Raw genomic sequence first — 27,070 nt, forward strand, 5'->3', positions numbered from 1 at the left:
CTGATATTTTGGAGATCTTCTGACCTTGGTTTCAGTGGTGTAAAATCCTGTGTTTTATGTTTTTTCTTTCTACTCACCTCTTCATGCTTGATTTGAAGAACAGTTAATTTGCTTAACTTAATCAACTTTTGTAAGTAAGGAAGTTTGACATGAGTATGATTAATAAAAAAATAATTCATTGTTGCATCATCCATTATACAGATGCAGCAATTCAAAGTTCACAGTACAAACCCGTACAGCACGCAATTACTCGCAAACCACCGCGCTGTACCACCGTACGTGATTGGCTGGCCAAAATGACCGACAGGGGCACTTGTGGTGCATTGGTCTGTAGTGAAAAGATTTAATCATTTAATCTCTTTACTGTGCACATTTTAATTCGCTTAGTGTGGTACCGCTGTGTACATACAATACGAACATGTTGTGATATTTAGAAATATAAAAAATGTCAATATAGTTATAGTTATATAGTTTTATACTACTGTTTGTGCTACAGTACCTGAATATAATTATATAGTTATTAATTTCTTTAGATACACAATTCCATATTATATTCCCTATTAATCAAATTCTAAAAGTCTGCTTTTGTTTACTCTGATAACGAGCGTATTTGCAGAAAAGGTTAAAACGATAAATTTTCTCAAAGTATATAAACATACAGTAATATGGTCAGAAGGAGCAAGTAAAACTGTTTCCGAAATAACCACACGTAAGGCTTTGATGCTTAAAATGTTTAGGGAGAAATGGAATACTGGTGTGTATTTTTTCTTTAAATTACCAAGACCAGCCATATACAGTCATGTATTTATGTTCCTAAATTAATATATTTTATGAGCATGTGAAAGGCATGCTTTGTATGATTGGAAACAAATGTGTGATTCATTATTAATACTATTAGTAATATCTTCGGTAAAGACTTTGATGCATAAACTATTTCTGCATAATTAAAATATTTATGATAAAGGTGGTAGGTTGTATACTTTTGTCCGACTGAGCAATCTTGCTTTCATAAAATATACCAACTTTTTAATGTATAATGATTAACATGCTGTAATACACAGTTTAAATTAAAAATTCTAAAGAGTATAGAACTTAAATTCTTAATTGAATAAAGATTGTCCCTCAGCAATGATCAGGATTTGAAACCGGGTGTTTTCTGGTGACAGCTCAAATGCTGTACAAGAAAGGTTAACCTTTTTTAGCTCCACCTGCCGGTTTTACAAGGTGATTCCGGATATTATTAACATAATCTATTTTGCAGATGGTATATTGCGGTATATTGCGACACGCCCACCATGTTGTACCGCAGCGTACCTCGCTCGTTTTGAATGGCTGAATCTGTATATTCACATTGAAATTATTTTTTAATGTATGGAAACTTACACATTTCACTTACTCAACCATAAATAGCACTTAAGGTAAAAAATATCTTATTAAATATCTTAGTATTGATTTATGAATTTTCACAAAAAAACTCAATCTAATATCCAGTTACAGTGGAAATTGAGTCAAAGCATGTTCATTTATAAATACACTTTAAATCTTGTTCCATTTATTTGTGGTATGGCATTACAGGATTGGTAGGACTATGAAAACCATTTATTTACAACAGAGATCATTATTAGTATACAGTATGTGCATTATGTGCATTTTATTGCATAAAGTGTATTTTTCAGCATGTCACTGTACTGTGGTGATTGTCAAGACACTGGATTAGTAAAGAAATTCAGGAAAGAAGGGATATTTTAGAATAAAACAAAGATATAAAGATTATGCTCAAAACTGTATATATGGCTATACTACTCTGATATAGTCCAAAAACAGAATGTAATGTGTGATTTAGAACCATCAAAGTTCAGTTCAGTAATAACAGCAGTAAAATATGTAAAATATGAAAGAAAAACATTCTAAAACTACAAGGCCTAACTTCCACAACATTTTATAATCAGATTTGTACATATTCAGGAAGCATTAAAGGATCAAGGCAAGCTCAGTGTATATTGAATGTATCTCTCAGAACCATGTCAATGTAATCTAAAGAAAATTACTTGATTTATAGTAGGACTTAAAATCTGCCAGTTTTCAGTCAATACTTTAAAAAAGATCAGTAATGCACTTTTTAATTGTTTGCCCATTTTGCAATAATGCAATTTTACAGTTTTGAACTCACAAACTATACCATGCAAGGATTTTTTAAGTGCTGTGAAAAGCCCTGCTAGGAGTATGTACTTTACTTGCCATGCAGCTTTTCTCAGAGCCTGAATATTAGAGTCTTGAGGCTTTCTATTGTCATTCCATCTAAGCCAAATTTCAATACATATCTGTAGAACTTCTAATTTTGTGACAATTTAGTGTAAATGTAGAGTATTATATACTATTTAGTACTCCATCAGACAATTTCCAAATATGATATCAGGTTCTTATGAGTACCTTTTGTTTTTGCTCCTGACAATTTTTTATTTGTTTTAATGTAGGGGACTACTGCTAATAAAAATAAATGTTGCCCTTTAATTTGGAACCTCTATGTATCTGTTGTATCAATGTATCTGTTTTTTTTCTTCACATATCATTAACAATAGTTTCTGAGTCTTATACAATTGAATAATTTGGCATACATAATGTTCTCCTCCAAAGCTTAGAAAGGTCTTCCATCTTTCAGTTTCCAAAGCTTTCGATTTTGTGCAACCTGTAAAGTACTCCACATAAGTGTCACGCCCTCTGCAGCCAGAGGGCGCTCCTTCTCTGTCCTGTCCCTAGTTTCCGGTCTGCTGTCCTTCCTGTCCCTCTCTTTCCCTTGGGCTATATATTTCCGGGTCTTGCACTCTGTCCTCGCTCAGCATTGATGTTTGGATGTCCTGAGACCCGCCTAGCACCAGGGCGCCCCACGTCCGCTCCCTGAGGGCATAGGTTTCTATACGGCATTCCTGAACTCTTTGCACTAATGAGCCCGGGCCTTTTTCCCGTCTCGCTGCTACGCATATGGGTCTTTTTCCGCTCTCCTGCTCCCCACGGTTAGTCCCTTTGGACGTCCGTGACAATAAGAGTACTTTAAAACCTGAAAGAAAACCAAACTTTTACTGTACCTGCAGAGGGCACTGAATTAAATGCAGCACTAAAGAAAACAAACAGGGTGCTAACAATGACAGGGTTTTTGGTAGTGACCGTTATGATTCAGTAATTTTCTGGTGAAAAGGTTTTTACATGAAGAGGTAATCTGAACATTCAGAAAATTCTTGCTAGCATGTATAGAGATAATTACAATTATAACTCAAACGTCCATTTCAAGTGCGTTTATTAATCGCGGTGTTTGCAGCTTAATTTTTGTTTGAGGACAATAAATTGCAACTGCCTTTGAAAGACCAAGTGTGAACATGCGATATTGTGCAGGGCCAGCCCTAGCCTTTTGGGGACCCTAGACAAGATCTTAGAATGGAACCCCTCCAGATCATGATTTACACATGAAGCACACTGCTATTATCAGCTCTGCAAAATTATTTTGTTACTTAGAACAATACATTAATTATATAACTAGAAAACTTGTATTAACAAGTTCTGAAGAACACATTATAGCTTACAATCAAGAAAAAGAAGCACATTTTACACAGATATATTTTTAACATTAAAAGTGATACATACTGTAGGAATGTAGATAACAATAAATAATAATAAATAGGATCTGAAATATTACAGTAGATCATAACTTGCAAATTCCTGCACTGTAACCTCTGTAGAAAGGAATTGTAGAATCAATTATGCAAATAAGAAAAAAAACAATTTCACTCAACAACAGGGGAGGTGAGATCAGTAAGGCTGAGCAGATGGGAAAATTTTATAAAAACGTTCAATACATAATTTCACCTAGGTTTTGGTTTTGGAGGCAAATTCTTCATTAATTACTGTACATCTTTATATGATAGTAGTCAATCTACTGCATGACTGATGCTCATGATAGCAAGTCCACTAAGATGCTCTCGTGCCATGGTTGGCCTCAGTTTCAGTAAACTTGAGCTCTGAAAACTCTGCTCCTGCTACTGTCACTAGGAGAACGAATGCAATCCGAAAAGCTACAGGTTGGGTTCATATTTAATTAAGTACAGGAGAAACCACATGGAAAACAAAGCGTTTTAGGTCGATTATGTATAATTGCTGAACAGTTATTGAACTGTTTAGCAAGGCGACTCACACAGTGTTTTCAAGCTACCCGATTGCAGGAAGCGTTAAACTGTTAACTTTAATAAAGCACCTCAAGTAGTCAACGTGTCTAGCATGAAAATGTGGCTTGTCTACCGTTCGCTACTTACATGTACCTGACACACTCAAAACCAAATAGAGTAAAATTTATTACATTTTATGCATATTATGCATTATTCCAATGACTTGTTTTGGCATGCCTCTGTTCTGAGATCGCTACTCCAGCTCTTCTTTTCTGCGCTTCAGAAATGTATTGCATGCTCAATTCTGAATGCTCATTTTTTGACTGGGCTTCTGTAAAGATAATCAGCTGTAACAGAAAGAACCACTATAGGATTTTTTCACTCACATTTGAATGTACCATTTAAAAAATATAGTACTGTATGTTATGTTGCACATTGAGGGCGCCCCCTAGTGTGGAGCCCTAGGCAGTCAAATAGTTTGCCGATGTCCAGGGCCAGCCCTGATATTGTATTGTATACTATACTGCTGAATAAGAATATTGTTCTTTCCGCATAATTCTTAAATCTTATTTCTTTTTGAAAGATTTAGACATTCAATGGCAATGATGTTTTGAAATAACGTTTGGAGTGAAAACCTTCTGTTGTGACCTGCTTCCTTCTCATTTTGCAAAGGTTTTTGAGGTTTTGCACCTGTACTGTATATACAGTGTTATATTGTATAACTCAATTAAAGATAAATGAATATTTAAAAAATGAAAATAAAAAAAATCAGTAACAGAGCCACACCAGTATTATATGTGTATTGAACTGTTTAGTTCGCAAAAAAAAGAGAAAATTGTCATGTTGTGGAAGTTTGTGTGTTTTCTTTTATTTGTATGAGAGAGAGGTTAAAGAGAAAAAAAGTTTGGGTTTACCCTGTACAACAGTACAACATCATAGAAGACAGCATAAACATTCAGTGGCAGAGGCACTCTGACAATGAGCATGGTCTTTCTAATATTAACAGTGGTGGCACAGTCTTAGTTGATCTGTGAATTGATTTTTTTGTGCTGATTTAAAGGCAGAAGAACACAAGGGTAACTTTTAAAATAATAACATGGATTCCTATGGTTCACATGCTCCATCTTGTGGCAAATTAAATGTATATGTTCTATTTATTATTAACATAATTTACAAAAGTACATGTAAATATTCAATGCAAGCTTCATTATCCCCTGGGGAAAATTTGTCATAGCTTACAGTCCAATACAAATAGATCACTTGGAAAGACAGATGTTACCAACAAAGAAGAGAGTACAATATTGTATAAGCATCAAAAATAAGAAATTGACCTAAATAATGAAAAATAGAATAAAAAAAGACATCTAAACAAGAAACCATGCATGGAAAATGATGTATCACAGGTCACTATAGAACGGTGTCCAAATCACAAATCACATTGAATTGTATTTCTGTGGATTTTATGTTTCTGTGCTAAGTATTAAGTGCTTTGCTATGTGTCTGTTTCAGCATACAGCCAAGCTATTGTCTAGCTGTGAAAAGGACTGGAGAACTGCGGAAACACAGACAAGACAGGACATTCTGCCAGCAGTATAAACTGACACAGTGAGTGGCTGTTTTTTTTTAAGAATTGAATAACAGATTTAGCTTTTCTTGTTCATATCATAGTGCTGATTAGGGAGACAGAATGGGAGATTTTGTAAACAGTAAGTGAAAACCGGTCTTCTACTAATTTTAAGCAGCACCACCTGCTGGTGAGTTATAATTATTGTCAAATACACTGCAATACATTGTATTAAATTGTATTAAAAGGAAGAATTGTTCAACCATTAAATTAATTTTAACACAGCATTAGTTAAGTTAATAATAAAGTAGTTAGCTACCTTAGGCTTTAGAAAAAATGTCTTAACTAGAACATCTAGGATTAGAACATCTAGGATTATAGCACAAAAGTCAGGTTCTATTTCAAAATAAGGTCCTGAAAGCCTGAAAGAATATCCCAAAAAGTGAAAAAAAAATGTTTACCATTCTTGGTATTATGAGAGTTTGGGGTGTATGTACAAGCCAATATTGTGAACAAATTTGAGAGAATACAACAGTATTTCATTTTAAATCATTTTCCTCTATTTTGAAGAAACTGATTTATTTAGATATCTTTACAAATATGTGGTGAATTTCTATAGTGAATTTTAAAAAATCCTACGTTGTGCCACTGCATGCTTCCAAAAAACATTGAAGGGAAATAGCATTAACCCCCCGAATGAATGAGCCTGAGCATTACACAGCATTATGTACCTGAGTCTATAAAAACCACCTGCCAGTCCTAAAAATGAAAAGCCAGTGCTTAATGTTATCACTCCACTGGGTAGAAGGAAGAAGAATCAACAACTACTTACCTTTAAGTACTCAGTTTGCAGTTTTTTATCGTTGAGTGGGTTGATCTGATGTGATCCTATACCTCTAAACAAAGGTTCTGAGTCTGGAACAAAAGCATGCAGTAACACGAACATGTTATGACATGCATCTGTGGCTGTTACTCAAGGTGTAACATTGTCTTATTACATATGATTTCATGTATTATTGAAATAGCTATCAAAATGTGTTTTTCTACGACAATCACCAAGAGATGTGGTCATTGAGAAAGATGTTAGAGTTGTATGCAGTAGACAGTAATGAAGACTCTTTTGACAGGTCTGTTTAGACTTGAATAGAATGCGGTAATGGTTCATTGGAGAGCCAGAAAACATGTCAGAATAATTCAGATTGGGCATGTAGGTAAAGGCTGCAAAGCTTAATTAGGTGCTCAAGCTCAAATAAGATTGGTCAGGATTGGCATTATTGTATGTTCAATAGCAGCACAAAGAAAGCAGCTAATTTATGGGATATACAGTATGCTACTATCAAAGCAAAGAGAAGATGATATGCTTACTTTTGTATTATGGCAGATTTTTTAAGACATCACTTCCCTTTTAAATTACTGAAGATAGTGACTAGGTATCAAGCTGATATTTTCCTGTATAAAGGGCAGATAATGAGTTTACAGAGACAAAGGAGCTGAGCTTCACTGGCAGGGCAAATGTTAATGTGAACAACTCAGGCAACTGCTTAAGATTCTATTGCATAAAATTAAATGTTTAATGTCTAGAATGCATACTTTCATGTTTGTTCACTGTGATCAAATACTCTTCTGGTATTCAGGATTCCTGGTGATAATGTTAGATTTTAAAGAGCATCTGAGGGGATGGCATTGAAGGTAAAAGGAAGTGTCACAGCAATTTAATTACTTTCTCTGAGCTGTGGGAGCTGTTGTTTAATAAAAGAGTTCCCCAGAGAGTAATGAAGGTAAATTGAATGAAAAGCTATGGATTTCTCCCTGTACCCATTAATGTCACGCATATTTCAAACCTTCTACGGAGACATATATAGGGGAACCAATCAGAAAGCTTAAATCTTCTCTAACCTTGGTGACTTTAATTTATAGCATGTCCAAACCCATACCAAGAAGCACACTGTAAGACAGTGTGGCAAGAATATTTAATATTCTCATGGTTAATGCACATGCATTCAAATACGTGTTGTGTTTTTCCACCCAAATTAGACCTTTCAGGCCCAAGTATTTAATGCTGTAATTTTTAGAAGCCATGTGATGGAGTAATTGGTGCTGTAATTAAAAGCCCATGCAAATCAAAATTCATATGCATTTTTTCTTTTCTTTTTTTCATTATAATTTCTTTGGAACAGAACCCCCTTCCACTAAAACTTTATTAGTTTGATATGATGATAAAGAATACCATACTACATTTTTTCTTATCATTTGTACTGTATGTTCTCACTGAATGTCATTTAGCCATAGTTACATTACATTTGTTATCACTTATCACTGTGATTAAATGAATCTATGCAAACAGAAAGCTCTGTGTACAATGATGATTTTTCAGTTCAGCAGCTCCATTTTAATTTAAATGTATGATATTTCCATTGCATCTTGCAGCATTGTTACTGATGTTTTATTTTTTTATTTGCTTAAGTATACAACATGGGACTAATCCAGAGATGGAAAAGATTTGTCTTTTATTGGTTTTTCACTTTGCATCACACCTTCCCTGAGCAATCATAATATGATACTAAGACTATTAAAAATATTGACAGGAGTGCATGTGAGTTTTTGCTTTCCTACATTTTGAAATTAATGAAAATATTTATTGGATACAACTGTGAGTTTTATGTGAACCGGTCTAAGACCAATGTAGCAATGCAGCTTTGACCATCAGATTGAATATTAAGAGCCAGATGAACTGGGTGTGCCTGAGACATGTTCAATTATTCATAAACAAATTAAAAATTGTCTGCAAGAATTTGATTGCTGATCACATTGCTGTCCAGGGTGCTGAATCTTGTGAGACTAGTGTCTCAATAATGAATATAATATTATCAAATAATTTTAAGAATAAAAGAGTGTGTTGAAAGTAATTTTAAGCACAATAGTTGAAAATATGTCGCTTTTCTTAATATTTTTTAGTTCTAAAACAGGAGACACTGTTTGTAAGTATTACATAAGAAATGTTGTTATAGCATTTGTTTTTAATTGTGTATATAGCCACAAACATACAGTATCATAATTAGTGGTTTTTGTTTTGTATTTATTTTTAATCTCGTGACATCCCTTTACATTTTGTTTACCTAGTTAAAAAAAATTAAATAAAGAATAATTAACTACTTCACAGGTACTGAGTGTTTTGCCTCATCAATCCCTCAATCAAAGTTCTTAGATGATGGTGATTACTGATCGGGAGTCAATTTAACTTACATTTCAGTCTTCTGGTTTTGCAATTTATTGTGCATAGTGAGGATCCATTATCGTTTAAGATGTATTCAGTAGTTAAATGAAACATCCAGGCAGATATTTGTTTTTTCAGCATCTTTAATAATGGATTTTTTTGTGTAAAAAATCATAATCACAAACTTCCAAAATCACTATATTTAATACTAATACTAATATGTGACTTTGGTATAATCATTGGACAATAAATAATTTTAACTAAACTAGAAACTAGAGAAACTTCAATGGCTCCTAAATACCATTTTAAGGAAAGCAGATGGAGAGCCTTAGGCATAATAGTCTAAATATAACATATAAATAAAATATATTAACAGATATAGAATGAATTTAAAAATGTCATACTATTCCTATCAAATATGTATTATATATATGTATATTGTTGACAACTTTCCCCACAAATACAACTGCAATAAATGTTTCAGCATTGTTACTTATTTAATTTCAGAGTTTTGTCTCAAGACATTTTCCATGCTATGACAAATATACAGTATCTGAATAAGTTACAAATATGTAGGAAAGGTTCTCTGCAGTATTTGGACAAAATCTCACAAAGCAGACTGAGATTGGGTTATGTTATACTTCTGTTGTCTGACAACACCCTCCCCCCCCAACTCAAGTTGACTGCCAGTATGTTGTATGAGGGGGAAAGTGGGAGGTAAGCTCAGCTGTGCAAAATGTATTCCAAGAGAGGTCCAGAGGGAGACATATTTCCATACATTAAACTATTTACAAGAGTGATCCGGCATAACTGAAATCAGAATAAGGAAAATTTTGCTTAAAGATTTGTTGTATTTTTAAAGCTGTTTAACTTAAAGCAAATTTATACTTCATGTACAGCTAAATAAGTTTCGATGGCCCAGATATGTCATGCTGACAATAAGAAACTGCCGAAAAAGTGTGCATGTTAAATAACACAGCTGTGTTTTCCTGATAAGGACAAAATGTGAAGAAATGTTTAATGGCATTAAATATAACATTAGAAAAAGTAATCCTTGCTTTTCTATTTTATAACAAAAAGACAGCTTTCAAAATACAGTAGGCACTCATACACAGCTGAATTGATGAATGCTACTGTACCTATTAATTTAAGTTTGTTTGCATCCTTTGAGTATGTAACTTTATTTTGTATTTTAAAGAACAATCTTTGCCTTTTGGGGTGTTCAAATGCTTTCACAATGTCAAAAGAAACCACAGGTGTTTGAGACGATCTTACACATGTAATAACGTCATAAAAAGCAGAACAAAGAAACTACAGACTGATAGCATTAGTGGTAAAATACAATTAGAGCTAAATTAGGAATATATTTACAAAATAATCACATTTTCAAAGACATATAGCATGGATTTTGAAACAGTGACTTAATTTACTAGTCTTCTTTTAACCAACAAAAAGATGTCTTAATTTACTAGTCTTCTTTTAACCAAACAAAAAGAACAGTTTATTTATTTTAAGCAAGCAACAATATATGGAGATGGAAAGACTAGAAATCTATTGTAATGTGTGCACATGGACTGAAAACTAGTAAATAAATAAAAACACACATGCTAAATTGGGTGGCCTCTAATTCTCAGGTGTAAGCAGTGTTGTACACCAAAGATCTGTTTTGGTTTATTGCTCTTCCTGGTCCGTATCAATAATGTAGTTTTATGGTAAAGTTAGCAAACTAGTCAAAATAACAGTAGTGGACAACAAAGAAGCAGCAACAAGAAATTTAAATTATTGTAATTTATTAGAGCATAAAAACATATCTTAAGATTTAAAACTTATCATGAGCTGGACAGACACATGAAAAATGATATTTCACATTGACAAGAGCAAAGTGCTCCATGCAGAAAGTAGGAAGAGGAGCTTCAGGAAGCTACAAATGAAATTAATATAGGTGTTTATGAGGATTAATCTATAACTTCATCAAGACAATGTGGGATGTAATAAAAAATCAGACTAAATGCCTGGATATACTGTATAACAAAAATATATGTACATTGCTTTAGTGAAACAAAATAGTTTTGGTTACTATCCAGTATATCAAAAACATATCAAAGGTAAATTTAAACTTTAGAAACAGATAAAAAACAACAAGAATAATTTATTATCTTAGGTGATCAGCATATACAATCAGGATATCTGACCACTGAACTACTGTAAATCTCATCACTGTAGAACAGAGAACATTTAAAAGACAATGTTGTGTTTTCTTTCTTCTCTTTTCAGCATGGAATAAACCTATTACTTGTTCCTATACAGTATATGGTTGTCCAGGGACTATTACAGACTCTGTAGACAAAATATGCATGGTGTGACACGACATCACAATCGTAAACTGAAAAGAAATTGACATAGCATTGTGAATAAAAAACACTTTTACACAAAGAGTTGTGTATGTCTGGAACAGACTTCCTGGTCAAGTGCATAAGGCCCAAATTCTGGGGTTCTTCAAGAAGCAGCTAAACATGATCTAAATTAAGTTGACTCATCTTATCTCTCATGGAGTCTCAACAGTTATTATTTTCTTATGCCAGTAGGACATTGTATGGTATACTCTCTGCGTGTTTAAGTCACATTGTTGTTTGACTTGGGAATTCAGTGGCCCCACTAGAGGGCATGATGTATTAAGTGGATCAATTTTTTTTGCATTTGAGATTGCCTGTACTTAAAAAAAAAACCTTCAGAACAACCATTGCAATATTAGAAATAAAATAATTCAAAAACATATTTTTTTGTATATACTTTTATATAAATCCACACCTTTATTTTTTATATGAATTATCAAGCTTCCAGGATTAATAGATACTTTTTCTGGACTTTGTATCCATTTCTGGAACTGTTTAAATCAAGCAGAATTTGTTCTTTGTAATGTGATGAGAAAGAAATTGCTGATTTCATGAATGTTTTGCCCTAAAGGGTCTCATCTTGTCCAAAGGTTTGAATGTTGCATTTTTCCTTTACCATCGTTTTTCCTAAATTGTTATGCTACTGTAAGATCACCTGAGGTAGAGTCATCAGTAATAGATATTTTTTAAACAACATTCTTAAAATCTTTTAAATGAATCTAGATCTGAGCAATATGGCTGCAAGGGGAGGTCAGATGACCCATCGACAGGAAACGCCCTAACTCGATAAACTCAATACGAAACAGGTGAACTACATCAGGGGCGCAATATATATGACCCGGAACGAGTCAACGGGGCTTAAGCCACCTAGGCAGAAGCAACAAAAGAAAACAAGTGGGATTGTAGTGGAATTGAAGAGGCATCTTAATAAGGATTAGGTTAGGAACTAAAAGACAGAAACCCTGAAGAGAAACGTTCGATGAGTTACAGATTTGAATTAGATAAACTTGTACGGGCCAAATAAAATAACATGTGAGCACAGATCATAGAGAGAGAGTAAGAGTGTTAGTGAAAGATGAGACTAACAAACTATGAAAGGGACTCCTTAGTGTGAGTATTTCAGATAATTGTATGCGATTAGATTGATAACCCCCTGTGATACTACACTACTTATAGTACAGAGCAATATAACTTGTACAGGACTGGTATATAATGCCAAAATCTCCCATCCTTAGGAATATTCATAGTTGACATCCATAATAAGTGCTGCTGGCTATTCCGATAGGATGTAGGGATGTGCAATTTTAAAGGAAATTTGGTCACATAATGAAAAAACTACAATACTATTGATACTACAGTACATCAAATTAGCATCATTGTCAGAGTTAACGTAGCAGCTAAAACATTTGTATTTTTTCACACCTACAATTTATTGCTGTATCATATATTTATGGTTTCTTTCATCACCACCTATAACATTTTATTATGAACAATGAAAATAAGTGGAATATTTACTATAATTCATAAAAAAAATAATCAGGACCCCAGAAGGTTACTTGCTTTCTTTTTGCAGTAGCAAGTCTATAAATTGGTAAAAAATTAATCCCACCAGCATTTAAGAGTATTTTTTATTAAAATTTGACTTCCGTCATAAGTCATTTTAATTGCATATTAAAATGCAATCAGAAGGTTTAATGTTTAGTTTGTACACATAGAAATATAATCTACTTTTAAAGCAGAAGAAAAATCCAAGTCTTTTACTCTTATGATTTGTATATTTCATATATATATACACTATTTCATTATTATTATATTTATTATAAAATTATTTATTATATTAATTTTAAATATAAAAATAATATTATAATGCCATTATTACTTGGTTGTAGGTCTATAGTTAATCACACTGAGTTTTCTATATTATGAGTTTCTATATTCCCTTATAAGCATTATATACTGTATACATATGTCACTTCTGCGCAACTCATTTCTGAAACATTAAGAATCATGCCAAAAAACATAACTTCGGCATTTATGGTATGAATCTGAGCTCCTTCCCTGTATCTGTTTGCTAAATACAAAGCATTTTTCGGGGTTCTGGTATGTATTACCATAGCTATACTGTATGTCTTTAGATACACTGGATGTATCTGAAAGGGAAGACGTGCTGAAGACAGACTGAACAGACAGCACAGACATTGTGTTGAAGTGAGTCCAAAGTCCACATGCACATTCACACATATACAAAAGGTGTCAAAGGCTTGCTGCTTGCATTGTTTGGGATTACACAAATGAGAGTTAGCTGCCTTGAATAAGGTAGCGCACATTTAAAAGTGGTTAAATCGATGTGTTTCTTTAAGTACAGAGGCTTAACTTGTAACCTTGTGAAGAACCATTAAAAGGCCAGACCCCCACTTCTACTGGCTCTTTTCTATTTAAGTGGCCCTTTATCTTTCTAGCCTTCATCCTTACAGGCTTTTTTCTTCAGTTCCCCAGAAAACATACACACACAGACACACAATAACTGTAGATCCAGAAGAATCAGAGCACATGGTTTGGGGAGGAGTGACATGTGGTTCATAGACCCCATAATTAGTTCCCCTTCCTAGCACTGAGCAGTAATTAAATGTGCCACTTCTGCTCTGCTGATTCATTTGTTTAGTCATTTAGTTGCTCGACTGAACGCATCTTTATCTCCAGAACAGCAACATTTTATTCACAGGGCTGTGGCATAATTCAGCTGTGGGGAGAGCTGTGTTGTGTGTGTACCGGGAAGAGATGTGTGGAAGGAACGCGAATACTTCCTTGTGTACTTGTACTGGACTGTCAGTAGGCACAATTTACGCAGATAAAAGGAATCAACAGGAGTGAGAATTAGAGTTGAGTTAACCTCCTGTCACTCACTGTTCCTGGTTAAATTTTTCCAGCTTCAATGTTTTTCAGGCCTTTGTTCCGAAGTGAAAACTGATCAGAAGAATGCTTAAAACAATAAGCACATTTTTTTAATAAAGGAATTAAATACTGCAGTAAATCAGGCAGTAAATTTATTAGGGGCTGATGAAGCAATGAAGCTACAGTTCATCATTGTTAATCATCATAATGATTGTGTGATGCAATGCCATTATCTCATTTATCTAATGGTATGAATCATAAGAATCCTATGAATAACACATTTTTTTAAATAAACCACCAAGGATGCAACAAATAGTGTCATTAAATTAAAAAAATACTACAAATAATTATGCTGTCATTTGATTGTTTGTTCTGGAATTTGATATAGAACACATTATTAGAGATGATAAGCATTTGCTTCATCTTTCTTTTTACAACTCTTTGTCAACTTATGACAGCGGAGGTGATGCCTTGTAGCATTATTCAATTTCTTCAATTAATTATTTCAGAATAAAACTAATAAAGTCAAATTATAAAAGTCATTATAATGAGTGGTCATTTCACTTTTGTTTACTAGAGTAATTAATTGTGCTTTTTTCATTCTAATATCACTATTTGTATTCTGTGGTCTAACCTTTTGTTTTATTTCTAGTACCACAGTAGGTGTTTTTTTTATTCATGTCTATTTTATGGTAGCTCACAGTCATTATCAAGAAAGGCAAAGGAGAGTGTTGCTGCCCTGCCCTCTGGCCCTTCCACTAAGCAGATTTTTTGGGCAGAAGCTCCTCTCATGTGTTACTAATTGAAACGATTGGTGGAGGGGGTTGTGAGCTCACTTTGCTTGATTCAGGCTTATCTGCCAAGGGCTAAGCTAGAGAGGAAAAAAAAAGCAAAGCTTGCCTCATTCCAGCAGGGCTTAGGGCTCATGGCCATCTGTCCACACTGTGGATTCGACTGACAAATAGGGGAACCACACTTATCTGGAACTGTGCACGGAAGAAATTGTACAAAACATTTGCGGGATTATTTACAGCGGGGAGCCAAAACAGCACACCAGCCCAGCAGGTCAGTATTACAGCTACAGTAGCTTCTTGTGACAGTTCTTGTAAAAAATATCCTTTCAGGAGAGACAAGCATGTTCAGTAGTAGGTCTGAGTTCTCCTTTTGCTCCCCTAGAGAGTCCTGGAGCTGGGAGTGAGAGTGGGAGAGGGAGAAGTTATCAAGAAAATCACTCTCTGATACTCCTGCTAGTCTATTGAAATAAGAAATGCGCCTTATGTAATTTATAAATACTCACTGGAGACCACTTAATGTAAGTGGACAGAGATTTTGTGTTTGTCAGCTTATTTGTTTATTGATTTAGCTGAATGTCACACGCCATAGTTGTACTCTTTAGCAAAGAATTAAAAGAAAGTTCCTACTATTGACTTATTTTATTGTTTTGTTTGGTAATATCATTAAAGCAAGAACAATGAAGAAGTGCATTTTCTTCTTATTCATTTACTTCTTTTTTTTGTTTCCAATCTGTTAACATTGATAAGACATTCAGGGATTTGTTTATTTGCACTGATGCAATAAGATGCAGTAAAATTAAGACTTAAAACAGTTTTATTAGTTTGGTGACATTTTAGTTGCTTTGCTATTTAGTTTCTAAAGGAGTGGATACTACAAAATAGTTTGAGATATTAACAAATAGTGTCTTATTTTTTGTGTCAGTGAGGGTTTTTTTCCATTTAGTTTTATTTATGGTGTATTATCTGCAGGTTTGACACAACTTACGTCAAGAAGACGTGTCTGTAGTCTGGAAAAGTCTGGAATATGTGACACTGGAAATATGTATTTTAAATATTTTATAAATTGTGAAAATATTTTAATCCTGAAAACAAAGCATAGTATTCAACATAGGAAGTGTGTTTGTCCATCATACATCAAGTACTTTGTTAATGCTTTAATACAGTAGCTATGATATGAGGATCATACATAATATATTACTAATACGCAGCACATGTAACAATAAAGGTGAAACATTTGTGATGTTTTTGTAAAATATTCATTTAGCAGATGTGGTATATGATGTTTTAAGTTAATCGTAAACTTAATTATTATAATAATAAACAGAATAAAGTACAAACATGTTTAAAAATGTACAGTAAGCAAGTATATTTAAGTTTCAAGTTTATTACTTCAGCATTTATTGCTACATTTAGTAGAAAATATATATAGTAATAAATTACTAAATCTGTACTTTACTGTATTATGTGACTATATGAAATTAAACTATATGTGTTTTTAGATCTATATTATGAATAATATGAAAAAGTTCAATATACACATGCATGCAAATTTCACTTTGTTTGACTTCAAATGACAAGGATTTGGCACATATCTTGTACAATGTGCATGAGAAGTTTCCGTTTATATTTCAATTGCATGTCTCCATTTTTTTCTGAAGTGTTTCATTTAAAATAATAAATTCCTGTATATTTGTCAGAATGTATCAATTTTGCACATAAGACATTTTTTTCCATTTTTCATGGAAATAATCATAGTCATATTTGAGTTTGTTTTTGTTTTTGTAAATAGGTGTGGGATGGTGTATTTTTCAATCATGTTTGTTTTTAAATTAAGAACTTCATGATGAGGAATAAGTCACTTTTGTTCTAAAATAATAGTTGACAGTCTAAACATTATGTGCCATCTCTTTTTAGTGCTTATGGAGGTTTGCCTCATTCAGAATGTCAGAAGATGTACTGCAGCCTTGTCTATGTGCTTTGTCTGTCTTTGGGCCACAACAAGCACTCACATTATAAAGACAAGCCTTTCATTCCAAATCAGTGTTACCCTAAACTAAAGGCAAAATAAAGTATTGCCAATTGTCCTTTGTTAAACCAGAAAGGACAAAATAGAAATAATGGAAAAATACAAGTGAAATGACTCATTTGCCCTCTTTCAGCTCTTAGATTTATACAATTAAACAGCCGACATGATGCTAATACCACTTTATGTAGTCCTTCTTAAGTCAAAAATTTTATATTATTGATTTTGTAAAAACATATGAAGAGAAATACGTTTTATGTTCTCATGGTGCAAATTATTTAAAGGTTATTATAGGGCAGTTTATATATAACAGTAATGTAAAGAGCTGAGTGGATATACTTTAACATGAATTTAGAAAAATGTAAAACATGCTGTTTTCCATGTTCCTATGATTCCATCATTCTTAAATGAAAAGTGTTGTCAAACGCACTGTAAGTTATATCATCTTATGCCTGCTAAAGACTACTGTAAGTATTTCTTGTGTATGACAATTTGTTTTTACCTTTAACTATACAGTTTCAGTTTTAATCTATTTAGATGGGCTTATACTTATCAACCATATTCTTCATGCTGTGATAAAATAAATGGGAGATGAAAAGAAAAACCATAATAACATTTACATATACAGTATGTACTTTTGGACATATACGCATGTACTTCCACTGGACTGTATCTATACCTTTATGCCCTATTGAGTATTGATATGTAAGGGGAGAAGAAAATAGGTCATATGGGTTTTAGTATTAACCAACAAATCCTGGCCTACAGGATTTAGCTGAGATGCTCGGGTTTGTTCAATGCATTTAATTAATGAACCAGGAAGAATGGCCTCCTGCCAGGTGCTGTCCTACTGTAGATCTCTCCCTATTGATAGATATTCAACAGGTCAAAATGAGCTGACCAGGTTTTCAATAAAAACTCTAGCACAAGGCCAAAAATACTAACACCGCATGACAATCATTTGTTTAATTACAGAAATATTTGAAAACAGTTAACTATTTATCATGACCTTTAGCTCCATTTACATAAACAAGGTGTTTTTTTTCTGATGATATCCACTGAAAACTGTTTTTTTGTAAAACCTTACTTTCCTGGTTCACATTAAACTAACAAATAAAGCTGAATGCAATTGCTTAAAACTTCAACTGTAGTATCTGTAACAATTGGAATCTCTGTTGGTAGCCTTGTACCAATTATAAAAAGGTTTAAAAGTAGAAAGTAAGGTAAGTACTCTGTACCCATCTATTTAAATAAAATGAAAAACTGTCTTAGTTTAAGACTATATTATAACATCTAACTATCCTGATTCCACCTTAAGGAAATATTATTTTTATTACTTTACGCATTTTATTTTGTACACATTTGCACTAATAATTTACCAAATTTAGAGTTTGAAGATCATAGTGATTTGTATGTTCTCATCATTCTCAGTTGCAGCTCTAGTGGAGTTGAGAAACAGAATTAATATAGTTTACTGCACACTCAGCTAATGCTGTTGATGAGCTAGATAAAAGGTTTTCAAGCAGGGGTCCTCAATGACTGTTCTCAGGGGCAAGTGGAAGCTTTTTATTCCCAAAACTAATGGTGTAATATTAGACATGTGTGAACCATAATATGTACGCAATGGAACTGCTCTGACAGCATTTACGCACAGCTTTATTGATAATGTTAGATTTTAATTAGTTGTATGCTGAAATTGTGAACTCTTACTGAAAGTAGGTAGTTGAAAGAGATTGGGAAACCCACCCCATGATAGTTTGAAGTACATGTATATAATGAAAAAAAGTTTGTCTTTAAAATTACACCAACAATAATAGATAATATTCATATTAGGGGTTAAAGCAGAAGTAGAGGATGATGATGTTGAACATAGGTGTTTAAGGACCTAAAAACATTTGAACACTTCTTGGCTCCACAGAGTGTGTTGTGCAAGATGGCTGTTTCGTGTGTTCTGCCACTCACTCTAATCTTGTGAAGTCACTATGCTGTAAAGTTTAATTCCCAGAACTATGTTCTCCAAGAGTGGTCTGTGATCCTCAGCTTGAGTATTTGAAATATTGAACATGTTTTCACGTATATTTTGATGTATATTCCTTATAGATGTATATTGTGCCTATCGAATAGATAGATAAAAATCAGAAACTGTAGTTTAAAGTGATTAATGATCTGGGAAAACCTTTTCTTTGCCTGAGGTTTTATATTTCTTTAGTTTATTTTACAATACTGGAACTTTTTTTGCTCACAAATTCCTGTGCTAAAAACAATTGTTATACTTTTTTTTTTGTATTTGAACAAGTGAGGTTATTGACATTTAGGGAAAAAAGTTGTAAGATATGGGTTTCTAAATGTTGAACTTTCAAAACAAAATTTTCATATTTTGTTTATTATATGAATAGGAAGTCTGACAGCATTAAGAGTTGACTGTTAATGTTTGAATCATTCAGAAATGCTTTTTCACATAATTGTTTTATCAAAACTTAACACTGACAAACTGGAATAATGTACCCAGAGTCAACATTTATACTTGAATAGCACATTAAGTTTCCATGTTGGGGACACAAGCCCCCAGTGACATGAAGGGCTATCTGCGGAAGTGTCCATCTGTCAATATACAGTGCATAACAATACAGCATTGTGTGCATGTACAGTAGATGATGCTCTCATATATATTACAGTAGTTGATATATTTATCTGCAGCACTAAAGGAGGAGGTTGTCATGATGTTTGAAAGGCTCTTCTTCTGCTGCAGATTTTCAGGCTAATTATTGTTACGTAGGTATTCAATAGCACTCAGTTTTATTTATACTAACAGTATAAAAAATTAGACCTATTTTGTAAAAGGGAATTCATATATACAGAAATCAAAGAAGAATCAGGAAATAGTGTTAATTATTAACTGCATTAACTGAGGGAATATTTTTGTGTGTTAGTATTTCTGTGACAATGTCTGGGTGATTTATATTAAGCAATGCTAGAAACTGTTTTAATACAACCATAGAGAACATTATAAATGGCAAAAATTGAAAAGACTAGATGGAGGATTCCTTGCATTGAAAAGTACTGTCATTTAGACTCTTGTTCTCTAGTTCTTCAGGACAACGCTGACAAGCAGTCTTCTTCCTCTGACCATCATCTAAATGTTTTAGATCTTTTCTCCTGGCAGTCATTCTTTTAGCCATTGCTTATTCAGTCTAATGGCAAATGGAACAGAGCCCTTAAGAGGGTTATCCTTGCTTGTTTTTTAACTGTTTTTTAAATCCACGCTGCCATGACTCTTTAGATTTCTGGTTAGCTTTTTACAATTGTTGAGACACAATTGCTAGAACAATGTTATGTCAGATGAAAAAAAACATTTGCATCTGTTGACCAATACAGTAACAATTATTTTAGCCCAGTATTTCGTCCCTGCTTTAGAATAAATCTATTAATTTGAAAGGGATTGTTATCTGTGCTGGACAGTCTTTTTTAAGTTCTGCACGTCAAATACCTACACTGTATGAGTCAATCATGCAAAATGTTACTTGCAGCATCCCAAAAACAACAACAAAAAGAGCATCTTATTATATAGGAGAGCTCTTGAATTATTTTTCCGATAATGTAAAGCATTTCTGAAGACAGATACTAGGTATTCCCTTCTGTTTTCTTTACTCACAGTGCTCTTATTAATTAAACAGAGAACAAGAACGAAACACAGGTACTCTTACACCCAGGAGATCAAACGATTTTGAAATGAAAATTGACCATATGATAAGAAAGAGACAATTAAACTTCTAAGACATTGACAATTATTGGATTAATATAAATTTAGTCCCATGTCTATGTATTGATTTATTTTTGCAAATGCTTTATGTCTGCTTTAATGAATCGGATCTCATTTGAAAATCATAAAATTATTGCAGAACCTTGTGTATCTAAAATTATATTCGCTCTTGTTTTTTATAAATGCTAATTTATATGTACATTTATATCTGTCAACATGAAATAAAAAATGCTTTTAAATTTGAATGTTCAAAAGGCTACATTCATTAAAATATATAGCAAGACAAAATAATTCATAATTACAGTATATTATTTAACTTGGATAGGAAATGATTCTCTTGTGCCAAATAACATAAAATAACTCACAAGAGCCGGGTCAGACGCGTTGAAATGCGTTGTTAAAGACCCTATGCATGACGATATAATCCGGAAGTGGCTGGAGAATGAATTCAGGGAAGGCACAGCGAGGTAAGGTGAGGATGACAGACAGGGGGCACTGACTGAGGTGATCCTGTGCATGGGGGGAGCGCAGACGAACAAGCCCAAAGGAAGTCCAAAGGAATAATAAGTCATAGTCCAAAATCCAGAAACCGGGAGATCCATCGGAGAAGCAGACAGTTTAAAACAGGAACAGGGAACTGGGACCAGGAATATGAAAGTTAAAAGTATAACGGGGCAAGGTGCCTAATATAATACCTATGAAAATAAGATGAGATGAGTGCTAAATGTTATCCACCAGGAATATACCCTTTATAAGGGTATTACTTGGATTACATAGTGCAATATGCTAAACAGCGATTGATAAAATAATAAAATGTGGACCAAACAGCTGCTACATGTTGTTATGTTCAGATCAACTACACAGCTACATTCTGTGAATATGTTGTGAAACGTGACTAAGAGAAAAAGGAAAGCATGAAAGCTGCTATTAAATATGGAATCAATTTCTTTGAATGAGCATTACATACACCTTTTAAAATCAGAATTCATAAGATTTCCATTTTGTATTATTCTTTCTATGGTAAGCTCTTTCATATCTGTCTGTTCAGTTCTACTGTAAATGAAGAAAGGTCTTGCCACATTGCAATGGAAAAAAACAAGCTGTTCCAATCAATGGTATTCTTTACCCTAAGATGCTGATCCTATGTTTGTGCATCTTTAGACTCTCAAAATAAATTTTAAAAGTCCTAAAAATAAGTTCTTTATTGGTATTGGAATGCATTATTCTTTCTCGGGTCTGTGCTTGATTTGTGTTGTAAAAAATGATTCTTGAAGGATTATAATCGAAAATGATTATAGCTCTTGAAATGTGTTATAATGTTGCTTTAATCATATGAGACCACTTTAAAAAAATTCAATTCAGTACCGCTCACAATCCTACATACTCTGTACATAGTACTTTACTTCAAGATACTGCCACTAAATAGGAATGAGTGATATTTGCATGCATCTTTATTTTATGTTTTTTAAAGACATATACAGTATAGTTAGTGTATAATCAGGCAACCTTAATACAAAAGCAAATGTCAGTTTCTACCTGAATAATGATAACAGCACACCTAGATTAAAATGTTTTAATCAAATTAGATAAAATGTTTTAAAATGTTTGAGTTTAATTGATTTGTAAATTTCAAATTTAATACATTTTGTTGCCAACACTATGTACTGTATTTATACAGTAGTAAATGAGTGACAAAAGAACTGGAAGTCATATAATTCTATTCTATAAGTCATATAATTCTTTTAGACTTATAATCTGTCAATAAATTTGCATCTATAGTATCTGCTATGTAAATAGTAATTATTAATTAACACTCAGCATTGCGCACTCTAACCACACCTTAACCCTGAAAGGTGTTCCGTGTTAGAGACATATTCCACTGCTCAACATTAACTAGCTACATGTATGCTGTGCTAATCAGTCCTAAGGAGTGACCAGTAAAGGTGTGTGCATTCAGGCAGGTTACGTTCTTAGATCCAGGCATCACATGTTTATATCTGAATAATTTCATTATCTCTTCCATTATCTGTCGTCCCATTAGTGAAGAACACACCTTTCAATCCTCCAATCAGCACTGAACCACCTGCATAGGGTTGTGTAGCTAGGAATGTAGTTGGTAGTTCAAAAGCGGGTGGGTCAGGAGACAGTTATTCTCCTTATTCTCCCTGGTGTAAGGCTTCAGTGTTCATAGCTGAACTCCAACATGTGATAAAAACACGATTGGCTATTCCAAATCATGTATGCTGTCAGAAAACAATTGGTGATTCTAAATTTATAACAAAAATATTGAAAGGGCAAAATGGAAGGTTAATTCCAAGAAGTTCCTAATTTTCAATTTGAAGATTAATCCTCATTTATCTTGTTTGTAGGATACATGTCCTCCATAATATTGATTCACTGCACAAATTGTAATATTTTTAGAGGTGTCAGGCAAACTGAAAAAAAAAGTATTAATTCTTTGCACCTGTTCTGCTTAAGATTCAACTAAACATCCATTAATTTATCCAATACACAAGTTGTATTTATTAAAGTTAGTGCAGTACATTACTCTTTCTGTCGTGTACATAAACATTTGGTGAATGGCAACTGATGATTTAGAGCCTCTGATATCTGTGCAGGGATTATTGCATTTGCAGCTGGTACAGTACATATTGGTCTACTGAAATGAAAAGAGTCATTAAAAATATCCCGGAAGGACAAGTCTCATTGTGGATCTAGTATTCTCTTAGGTTTGTATCTTGTTTTATGAAAATACTGTAGGTCTGTTGTAGAAAACAGTAAAGTTATATTGGCACCATTTGTTTATTTGTTTATTCCGCAAAAAGGATCATACTGTATAATCTTAGATAAAGTTAAAAGAAGAGCACCAAAAATGATTCCTAAAAACAGGTGATTGTTGTACATGGACAGGTTAAAGGCACTAAATCTTTTCAATCCAGAACAAGGAGATTGAAAGGAGATTCAATCCAAGTACAGTATATACAGTACAATCCTAAAGGACATAAATAATTGTTGTCCAATTAGACGGTTATGCTCAGTAGTAAAACAAGGACACAGGATTACAACTGGAAACTAAAAGAAAAATCATTTCAGACTAAGTCTACTAAACTTTGAAGCAAGGAAGATGGGCTGAATGATCTCTCATTGGTAAGTGTTGTGTTTACCACCGAATAATGTTCAGGTTTAACAGGCAGTGTCACTATTTTAAGAACTAAACTGAATAATTGCTGTTGTTTTAAGTTGGGTTGCATTCCCACTTGGTTCTCCCAGAGGAGGTGGAATCTCAGGTGTTTGGCTTTTCTGCAGCATTGACAGTTTTGAACATTTAGCATATTAATGTCGCTTGACCTGACTCTTTGAAGTCACATCAATATTTTTACATCCCCTTAGGTGTTGTGTACCTGTGTTGATGAATGAAGTCACAATATTTTCATCAGAACACATCTCAGGAGTGGGTAGTGCTCTAGACTGCAATTTTCTTTAACAAAATCTTCCATCCTGGGTACATTTTCTATTTTTAATGCAAAGAAAGATATGAATGTGGTTCATAACTTTGTAGTTCAGATATATACATAGTTTATTTATGTAATTAGAAAATTTGGTATAAGCAGTGTTTGAGGAATCTTCAAAAGAAACTATACACATAATGGCTGTTCAATTTTTAGTTTCAAAACATTGTACCATTAGAATTAAAAAATAGAAAGAAAAGACAAGCAGCTTAGTATTTTTTAATCTGGTGCCGAGGTTCCACGTGGTAGTCTGGGAGACTGATTGCTGAGCTCATCCTCCCTGACCTCATGCTGTCCACACAATAAAGACGGCTTGTAGCTCTCCCCTGCCCCCAGTTACAAACACTGCAAAGACAAATAATAAACCACTCATCTGCTAGGTTGCCTTTATTTAAGACAAATTTGAGTTCCATTAATATATCTTGGTTATTAATTCAATGCAGATGGAAAGCCTTAAAATCAGATTATCCAACAGCAGAATACTGTGCCATATGTTACAGGGGAAAACAACACACCCACACATACAGTATGTATACATATCTGTATGTGAGGGTGTGCTATTGTCAAACCCCAATACTAGACACACTGTGATGTGTCTGATGAAACTTCAAAACCTTCGGCATTAAATAATCCTTTCATTTAAAAAGAAATGTCACATTCCAAAGTTTCTAAAGCTATTGCATTAGCCTAGATTTAAAATGTAAACATTCCTACAAGCTTCTTCCAAAAATCCAGTGTATAATTTTAGGAAAATAATAAATGTTGCAAATGAGAGAAGGCCATCTTGTTCATTTGTTAGTTAATTTGTTAGTAGATAAGTAAAACTCAAATTCCATCTAAATATTAATTTTATTTCTAATTGTGACCCCATTTCCTTCTTCCAATACCTAGTGTGTAATATTACTCTTTTTAACCCTGTTTATAACCCTTATAGTTTATGTGTACTATGTATTTTATACATTTGGATCAAATCTCCTCTTTGTCCTTTTTGTTGTAGACTGAAAAGATTTAGTTCCTGTAAACTGTTTATAAATGACAATACCCTGAGACTAAGAATAAATCTTCTTTCTTGTCTTTTAAAAGTAGAAATTAGTGACCAATACTGAGCACAGTATTCTAAATGGGGTCTTATAAAACTTGACCTTAAAATCTTTTTGTGTAGTTATAAAAGTCCACATAAGCCATAAATTAGTGGTAGATTGTCATGCACGATATCTTTGAAATAATGTATGTGGTGTGATCTGTTGCAAGTTTTGTTTGACATTTTGTACTTTCTACCTGTAAGAACACATTGTGAATTGTGTGAAGTAAATTTATATTTGTGCCATAAGTGAATATACAGTAGGCAAAATGTCTAGACACTCATATTTGTTAAACAGCCATAGAAAACTCTTGAATGAGCTCTTTAATCATACTTTTTTTGTCTGGTACAGTACAGATTGCCACAGTGTTTCAGTGGAAGCCAATTAGAACAATCAGACAGTACCTGATTCCATTGGTGTCTGCTAGTCAAGATTTATTTCTGGATGTTTGTGGCACATATACAAGCAATTCTAAAACAATAGATCTATAATCTATAAGTAGTGCAGTGCCTCCCTACCTCTAAGCACAGCTGAATTACAGAGAAAATATGGAAGCACTTGAACACTCATACTGAAGAATGATGGTTGCACTCCTTCTCCTACAGAAGCAGCTGTAAATGGTTGACCCTTTTACATACAGTACCTCCCTCAGAGCAGTAAAAAAATGTGGGTTCCAGGTACAAATCTTGCCACCAGTAGAGACAAAATTGTCTTTCAAGTATGTCTTGTACCATCTTGCACAGATAACCAGCTTTACTGCCTTCTCAGACCCAGAGTCTCAGTGATCCAGAGTCCCAGGCCTGAGTGCAAGGGGAAAAGCTTGTTATACAATAATCAGTGTAATAAAATGGGCCCTGATCATGTATTCATTTTCCTTCCATTTAGTCTTTAGTTTAGACTCTGTAATTCAGAGGGCAAGGCCTTGAAGTCAACCTAAGCTTTATTATTAAGGTTATTTAATTAAGGTTTTCAAATAAATTGACATAATATATACATGAATTGGCAGTGCCGACTTTTAAAGACGGTTATGCTTCTAAATTATTTTATTCATCAACAAAACATCTTTAGTATAAAACTGTGAAAATATATGCTATTATCTAAACCTATTTAGTATAATAGGATTGTGGTTTTAAGGCATAACAGAAAATCACCATAGTTCCTTCTGGTACTGAATATCATTTTCTCAATGTGTCATTGAGTCATATTTTTCTGCCTACTTCTAATAAATGGCAGTTTGCAGTAAGATATGGTTAGTTTAATCTTTACATGCATTTGTCTTAAAGTATTAAAGAACATATGTCAAAGCCAGCTGTTTTTTGTCTGTCAGATAATTGCACTCCTTAGATCTTGCTTGACAGCAGCAGAGTTGTTGAGATGACCAAACACTTTGTATTAAGATAATATTTAGGAGGTGCAGACCACAAAAATGTGATTGCAATAAAAAAGGTGCATTTATAACTATGTTGAGCTTTAAACCACTTAGAGGGATGAGAGCCATATTGGTAGAGCACAGATGGAACACCCATACATTAATTACAGAATTACTGCATTTTCAGTGCCACTGAGGATGGGGGAGTGTCTTGAACACTGGGATAAAGTGTTCTGGTGACCTGTATTTGTACACTAGTGAGCAGGTAATTAGCAGGAAGTGGGGTTTGTCTATCTCCATATCTTTCATAATGAAC

At 33.5% G+C, this 27,070-nt stretch overlaps 1 protein-coding gene across 13 annotated transcripts in view; it reads left to right on the forward strand.

Annotated features, from left to right (window-relative positions):
- Positions 1-27,070, forward strand: part of LOC102683535 (poly(rC)-binding protein 3) — a 371,030-nt gene that overhangs the window by 275,316 nt on the left and 68,644 nt on the right. For 11 of the 13 annotated variants that reach the window (XM_069195019.1, XM_015357263.2, XM_069195016.1 and 8 more), the window contains one exon: positions 5,664-5,759. In XM_069195019.1, the coding sequence (XP_069051120.1) occupies positions 5,664-5,759 (96 nt within the window). Of the gene's footprint in view, positions 1-5,663; positions 5,760-15,069; positions 15,283-27,070 lie in introns of those variants that run through there. The other 2 variants (XM_015357261.2, XM_015357264.2) reach the window with 1 other exon arrangement.

The sequence above is a fragment of the Lepisosteus oculatus genome, chromosome 10, assembly GCF_040954835.1.
Source record: "Lepisosteus oculatus isolate fLepOcu1 chromosome 10, fLepOcu1.hap2, whole genome shotgun sequence".
NCBI lineage: Eukaryota > Metazoa > Chordata > Actinopteri > Semionotiformes > Lepisosteidae > Lepisosteus > Lepisosteus oculatus.